General features: G+C 25.9%; 1 protein-coding gene across 1 annotated transcript; it reads right to left on the bottom strand.

Moving 5' to 3' along the window:
* Positions 1–404: 404 nt before the first annotated feature.
* Positions 405–4,377, bottom strand: LOC109793378 (protein LURP-one-related 10). Its single transcript, XM_020352838.3, has 5 exons — positions 4,142–4,377; positions 2,229–2,259; positions 1,866–2,101; positions 1,542–1,769; positions 405–737 (listed from the first exon to the last, which is right to left on the bottom strand). Exons 1-5 carry the CDS (start codon positions 4,304–4,306, stop codon positions 612–614), a joined length of 786 nt encoding a protein of 261 aa, XP_020208427.1. The 5' UTR covers positions 4,307–4,377; the 3' UTR covers positions 405–611.
* Positions 4,378–8,557: the final 4,180 nt, after the last annotated feature.

The following is an 8,557-nucleotide window of genomic DNA, read 5'->3' as shown; positions in this document are numbered from 1 at the left end:
GATGCAATGGGTGGGGTATACTAACACTTAGTAATAGAGGAAGGCTAGAGTAATAGACATTTTAAACCACTTATTAATAGTCCTATCACAGAATTAAAAGGTGTGATAAATGAGTACATTGTACAATGACGTTGAGAATGTGTGTCAGATATGTGCTAAAATTCTTAGCATAGGGCCCAGTTCTCCTTATACAATCATATGATTGGGCATGTACATGAAATGATTCTACTCCTAATGTTAACTTAGGTCAAAGGCCCCTTTGAGGCGTTTAGTTTAATAGATTAATTAATTGCCCCTTAATTATCTTGGTATGCTTACAAAGCATTTACATCAAGTTAATTGTTGAAGTCGTTTGAGTTGAATTCTCATTTCTTTTGCACAGATAAGATTTTTATTTCACCAAATAGAAAAGACAACAAACTGTTTTGATATTTAGTAAAAGCATACAACTGCAAAATAGACCCTAATAACCAATTGAAGTAACCGTCTAATTGACTGGAAAACAAATTGTTACAACTACTGAGGTAGTTTTATTTGGATGAACAACTACTGAGATAACCCAATGCATTATTGACACAAAATCAAATTCTACATCAACTCCATGCTTGCCTTTAGGTTAGGATAAGAATCACCATAATCAGTACCACAATGAATCCATAATCAACGTTGGCTTTCACTCTCACCACGGCACTCTCTTTAGAAAACCCAATTCTTCCAGGAGCAACGTATTTAGCAATCTGTTGTTAAGAAAAAAAAACACGTATTTAGCAATCTGCAATTTCCCATGATATAGCATTCCCAATAGCCACGATAGAAAGGTTAAAAAATATAGTCTAAAGTTGTGTAGATTATTTTGGCACAAACTTTCTAGGATATAAATAAGGTGTAAAAATATATTTTTCTTTTGCACGAACAGACAGACTTTTAATTACTTTATTGATCAATTATTTTAGATATTACATTTAGAGCAGTTTTTATTAAAGAAAAGAGTCTTATCTATAAATGATAATCTATGATTAGATAATAGTATATATCTAAAAAAATTTACATTCTCAGTGTACTTAAGCTAAAATTTTAAAATTATATTTCGCATAAAAATATTTAAAGGTCACCATCTATGTATAAATTTATAAAAAAGTGTAGGTGCGATGGGTTCTTACTCTAATGTTTGAAACAAAATATAGATATAACTTTTTAATTACAAAATTAAATAATAAGATATTAATTTATATAAGTTTTCTCATAGAAATTTTTTTTTGGATGAGATTTCTCATTACAATTATTATCATCATTTTCCATAAAGTTTAGCATGGAATTAATCTGTTTTAGTGCAGAACATTAATGTCTACTATTCATGTATCAAATAAAAGTATAATAAATTATATTACTAGTGACATCTTTAAAGTTTATGCAAGCAATTTAATTTTCACTAAATAATAGTTACACTTATAAGACAATCGTAACACTTGGATAATTGTTATTTGTTACGTAAATGGTAATTTCTTTTGCAGTGTAAGATATAAATAAATGAACTCATGCACCTGGGCTATTTTGTCGTTGGACTGAACGTCATGAACACTAAATGATCCACCAGACCAACTTCCTAGTACCATAAAGTCACAAACAATTTCTTCAGTATTTGCAGCTAAGAACACGTCCAAGTTGGGCTTTAGTTGGATTATATGGTGTTGCTTTACACTAAAGAGCAAATCGTTTCTTTGGTCACTTTTACCCCTAAAAACTTCCCAACGATTATGTGCTGTCATTCTCTACACAAACAAAAACACACAAATATGATATATAACATCTCTAGACGTGTCCTTAATAAAGTTTATCTATCCAAATACATGTGATCGAAGGCAAACCTTGCTGTGTAGCGTGACGATAGGGTTCTTCTCGTCATCAAATAAGGTATATCGTTTATGGATCGAGAAGGAAGGCCTTTCAAGGTTGAAAATGATGCTGTCGTCAATGTTTTTGACAATAAATTTATCGGGAAAGCCCAATTTCTTCACCGTTCTAACAGTCTCTAGTATGACGGGAAATGGAGCACAATACTTGTCATGTCCAAGGACAGCGGACGTTCGACTCATTGTTGAAGCTGGTCGAGACCCAAAGAGAAATGAAGAATAAACATAAATATAAAGGAATCTAGGAAATGTCAGAAATTTTATAAATAACTCCAGAATATATATATATATATATAATTTAACTTAGAACTTGTATACCTTGTCTGTCGCTTGAATCCAAGCCTTGAATCTTGATCCAAACCCATAAATAAGAGAATAAAAGAAATTTATTATTTGGTTGATAGTTATTGTTTTCTCTCGAGGTTTAATAATTTTAGAAAAAAGATAAACACATATATGAAAGTTGCTCACCCAATACATGTAGTTAATTGTATATATTAATATGGTTAATTTTATTTTGATTGTATTATAAATAAATAAACTTAATCAAATATATATGAGGAGGGATCAATTTACTTTTAAAGTAAGTCTTTACAAAATTAAAAAATTATACGATACTTCATTATATATATTCAAATTAATATATATTTTAAGAATATATATCCATTTGATTTTATGTAACAAATAAAAAAGTTTTAAAAAATTTAAAATTATTTAATAATTTATTTCATTAATTCAAATTGACAGATAATCATAAAAAAATTATATATTGATTTGAACCTATATAATAAAGTATAATATGATTTTTATTTTTTAAAAAATTTTGTAAACTTGATCTATACGTTAAAAACATTTAATTTACTGATTGAATTATTAAAATTTGATATATAATATATAAGTTATTGAATGAAGTAAATCTACCAAGATTTACATTTGGAGTAAGTATATTTCTTCTCATATATGTGTGTGTATACATATACATATATATATATATATATATATATATATATATAGAGAGAGAGAGAGAGAGAGAGAGAGAAAGAGAGAGGGGGGGGGGGGGGGGATAGGGATCCATTTGTTTTAAGAATAAGTCTATTTAGGCTAATTCCACTAAATAACAACTCATGTTTTATATCAAATTTTAATGATTTAATTATTAAATTAAAAGTTCTTAATGTATAAATGCAAAGACTTAAGAAATTTGAAAACTATTTGATATTCTATTTCATAAATTTAAATCGAAGGATAATCATAAAAATATCTCATAAGTTGATTTGAATCAATGAAACAAAATATGAAATAATTTTCAAATTTCTTATAACTTTGCATATTTGACCTATTGATTAAAAATATTTAATTCAACGATTAGATTGTTGAAATTTGATGTAAAACATAAGTTATTGAGTGAAGTAAATCTAAACAAACTTGTTCTTAAAGTAAGTAGATCTCTCTTCACACACACATATTAACTGTCTTAATCACAAGTGATTAAGTGTGGCTAATCAATATATTTGTGATAGTGAAACACTTATACATAATAGTTGACTTGGACACAACATCGCAATTAGAAGTACCACTTTAACTTAGAGACAAATTTGATAGGAATGACTTATACATCATTATAAAACAAAAAAGAAAAAAAGTTAGAGATCAGTATGACTTTATCTTAAGTATAATAAACACCAAGACTTAAATGTGATTTAAATATCTCAAATTTAAAATAAATTTATTTTTGATCCTCAAATTTTAAATTAATTTTTTTTGTTTATGTAATTTCAAAAACTCTTGCCGTAATTTTCTAGAAACATTAGTAATATAATTAATAGTTACAAATTGAGACAATTATATAATGATAATTAAGATTTTATTAAGAAAAATTTTTAGTAGAAGAATTTTGTATGATAAATTTAATGATAAATAAATTTTATTCTATAGATTTACTAATCACATTAAAAAAAACTAAAATTATGATTTTTGTTTCAAATGACAGGAACTAAAAAGTAAAAACAATTTAAATTTTTTTAAAAATTAAAAAAAAATTTACTTCATATTTCAAATATTAAAAACATATTTAAACTAAATACCATAATTATTCGATTCAATCTTGTATCATGTGTGCCAAACTAATATAATTTCAATGATTTAATTAGGGTTAGGGCTTCACAAGTGCTGTATATATAAATATGAGTCAAGTAAATGAAAAGAAGGGCATCACATGTAAAAGGACTTACTTGCTCAGCAGAATCATTCACTAATGATAATTGGGCTTTTATGGATCTATTGATATCTGAAACCTTACGCAAGGTCTCCTTAATCAGGCCAATGATGAAAAATCTTATGAGCCAGTTCGAAAGTTGCTCTATCTGATAACCAACCATCATTAAAATGGTAACCATTATTCACCCACTAAAATGGTAACCAACCTCTCTCTCTATAGTCTATATATTTTCTTTTGGTTATGGAAAGAAGATCATGCAACCTCTCTCTCTATATATATATAGTATAGCTAGTTAGGTCGAACATAATGTTAAAATGGAATTTTCTTTGCTGACTTGTCAAACGTATTTATTAAATAAGAAAATTCCACTACCCAATTTAATTAAGAAATATCGGAACAGTTGAACGTGTTATTCAGGTTACCGATTATCACTTTCATCCTAAATTTAATACTTTTAAAATAATTTATCTTCATAATATTTTTTTATATCTTTATATATATATATATATATATATATATATATATATATATATATTTTTTCTTTAGATAATTTGCCTTTTCATTTCCTTTCTAAATTTTTTAATCGATCTATTTTCATCTATATAATTTTTTTATTTATTTTCTAATTACATCAATTATATAATTAAATAGCTTAAATTTAATATTATTTTAATGCTTTTTTTTGTCTTTCTTTTTAAAATTTTTGAATTTTTATAGTTTAAATTCATTCTCTACTTCTATTATTTATTAGTTCTTTTTCTTCTTTTTATTTTTTTATAACCATTACATCTTTCTATTTTTAATATTTGTAAATTTGTCTCACTTTTTATTGTATAAACAAAATATGAATTATTCAGTGAATTGGCCTGTTTGATTATTTGCTCTCATGCCAGTTTTTTTTAATCTGAAATTTCTTCCCAACTATTATCTATTTTATCAAAATTCATGTTTAGATATTTTTTATTTCATATTTTTATTCAATTACAAATTCTTCTAACTCTTCTATAAAATATTTTTCTTCTAACATTTGCATGATTTTTTCTTGTATCCCTACAGGAAATAATAACATATATAATAAGTTTTTCTATATATATATATATATATATATATATATCATTGATCAAATATTTTTCTACTATGTAAGTTATCATTAAAAAAATATAGTAATAATTTTAGCAAGATTATTTCTTGAATGGATAATTATTTATTTCAGATTCTTTATCTTTATCAATATTTTTAGGTTATAAAATTTATTAGACTAAGCATTTTAGTAGCTTTTATTATTTCTGTATATTTTACCTTTAATAATTTTGGCTTATTTATATCATTTTCTTGTCTAATATTTTTTGACGTTTGGTTTATATTAGTTATTGTACTATCCGTACCGTTATGCCGAGTTCGAGCTCGGCATCTCAGCGTAGTGTGACCTCGGACACGCGCTAAGTCACGTCAGCCCGACATCCAAACAGGTCATAAACCGATCTCAAGCCCAAGGCCCAACAAAAAATTATAAAAGGGTTTTTCAACCTCAATTAAAATTATAAAATCATGCATTAAGCACAAAAGTAAAACGATTAACTGCATAAAAAATATATATTAAATGAGAACAAAAAAAATTACATGAGTACAACAGATATATCAATATCTAACAATAGAAGATTGAGTCACTCATAGCTAGAAATTACACAAGAGAAAAAGGACATTTGAGCGATTTGTATTTACAAGAATGATCTCACAAAAACTTTCTCTAATCTCTCAAGAGTTGTGTTTGTAAAAGTAAAAGTGTACGGATAGATTCTTAGAGATCCTATTTTATAATATTAATATTTTTTAATAAGCTTTTTCCAATTGGATTTGTAATGTCCATTTGCTCAAAACACTTATGTAGCTTGCTTTAACATTGTTCGTTTCAAGTAGTGATTTGGTCGCTCTGAACAAATTTTTCTAGCTCATAACAATATTTTATGTAGTTCGGAGTTATGATTTCCCTTTAAGATTTGTAGTTTCAAAATTATTTTGTCATGTGTTATATCTTAAGAAAAATATTAAAAATACATAATATTTAAACAATTAAATCCTAAAATTGAAATTAACTCTTAACTAATTATATTTTATAAAATATAAAACTATATATATATATATATATATATATATATATATATATATTTTGATTGACAAGTTTCAAAAAACTATTATAATATAAATTTGGTGAAAATTACAGTCGTGGAATGCCAAAACTATTTAAACAAAGCTATTTTTTATTCACTAAATGTGTAAGTATAATTCGATATTTGTATTTTTTTAATTAAAAATAAAAGTTTAATATTTAATCTGAGTATATAATTGTTATTAGAAATATTATTTTATTTTTATAGGAGTGAATGTAAATGAGTTAGATCTCCCTGAAGTTAAACAAAAAAAAAATATATATTAAAGCCAAGTTTTGATGGCAATTTTTAATCGTCAAATTCATGTTATTAATCTCAGTTAATTTTCGGTCAATAATTCATTAAATAATTATAAATTCCCCCTTCAAATTAATGAATTAATTCTATGTTCTTTTATTTGAAGTTAAAGGTATCAAGTGCAAGTTCCTTTATAGTGAGTAGCATCGGGAGAGAAGCTGACCTACGTACAAATTGCCTCTTAATAATTTCCTCGACATTTACTTAACATCATATTTATATTATTTTAACATTTATTTATGATATTTAATTTAGATTATAAAAATTGACATGTCAAAATCTTAAGATAATCAATTGATAGTAAAGTCTAAAACAAGTTAAAAATTTAAATTAGTTTACGTTGTAATATTTTTTAATTACACATTTTTATACTTACTGTTAGAAAATAAATTCAATAAATTATTTTATGAAGGTAATAATAAAAAATGATATTATTTTACGGCAGTGTGAGATTTATTTTAGCACTATTCCTATTCTTTAACGTTGGTGTATTATAATTAATAATAAAATATCTTTTTAATTTTTATATGGCTGCTTTGTCTTTAATTTTATTTCCGAAATTGCAATGAACGTAGGAAGGGTGTGGTGGCGTAGAAGAACCTCGATCGTGGGGAGGGTATTCGAGGACCGGCGATTTGAATAAGATGTTTTCTTTTTCTTTCTTTTTTTTCACGGAGGATATTTTTCTGTTCATGAATATTTTTTTATTTTTTATTTTTTCGTTGTTTGATTATGGTTTGAATAAGATGTTTTTGTTTTTCACGGAGGATATTTTTCTGTTCATGAATATTTATTTTTTCTTTCGTTGTTTAATTATGGATCTTTTAATATTAGATTTTAACTTTTTTTCATTAAAAAAATCAGATTACGACAAAATACAATTTTCTAAGAGATCAGAGTTAATCACTAATTTCTTTAAAAAAAAGTTGTTAAATTATAAATTTAAATTTTAAATTGAAAGCAAATGTGGTGATAATGTCAAGATATTATGCTAGCAAGGTTTGTTCTACGCTACAATTCAAAGTATTGTTTCAAATTTGTTCTGAAAACAAGTATCTCAAGTATGATCACACATGAATTGATTTAATGACACCTAGGATGAATTGACTTAGTGATACCTAAGTTGACTTAAAATCATTTAAATTTATTTATTTTTTTATTCATATAAAAATTATAATAACATTAAAACTTAAAATTTTATACATATTATTTCAACTTAACTACTAGATTTATGTCCACTTTAGTTGTTCTTGATAATCGAGCCTTGCCACATAATTTAGGTTTATTTGTTTGAACATTATGGCAGTCTTTTCCAAAACGATTTTCAGCAATTTCCCGAACACAGCTTCAACTGCTGCTTCTACTATTATCATGATTAACAAGTCAAGCAGAAGAGAAACAACAACAACGAAAAGAAGATGAAGCAACCTCTCTCTACGGTCTATAGACTCTATACTCGATACGTATAAGCATAATTAATGTCAAAATGCAACTTTCTTAGAACTTCATTCCTATTATTTTGTTGACTTGTCCAACACAAACGTTAAATGAAATTGACTTGTGGGGTTATTGGATTACTTGACATATACCAACTTCCAGGTTGTTTCCCACAGCAAGACTCGTTCCATGAAAGCTGAACTGAAATGGTGACAATTATTTTATATAAATATGTATTAAAAATTAAATAAATATAATATAAAATTTAATGGAAATAAATTTTTTCTAATTTTGACGAAAAACTAATTAGTATTTTTAATTGCAGATTGCCATCTTTTACTTAAATGCATTTTCAGACAAAGGTGGAACTGAACTTTATGTTCCACGACCTAGTGGTCATCTAGAAGCCTTGATCTCATCAGCCATCTTAACTTTGTGGTTGAACAAGCATACAATTATTTTTACATCAATGATAAACATAAGAATTTCAATATTATAGGATCGGCTTAAGCATAAGGCAGTCTAAG

This window comes from Cajanus cajan, chromosome 3 (assembly GCF_000230855.2).
Source record: "Cajanus cajan strain Asha chromosome 3, NIPB_CcT2T_4, whole genome shotgun sequence".
In the NCBI taxonomy this organism is placed as follows: domain Eukaryota; kingdom Viridiplantae; phylum Streptophyta; class Magnoliopsida; order Fabales; family Fabaceae; genus Cajanus; species Cajanus cajan.
Note: the sequence above shows the minus strand (reverse complement) of the source record. Positions and strands in the feature narration are given on the sequence as shown.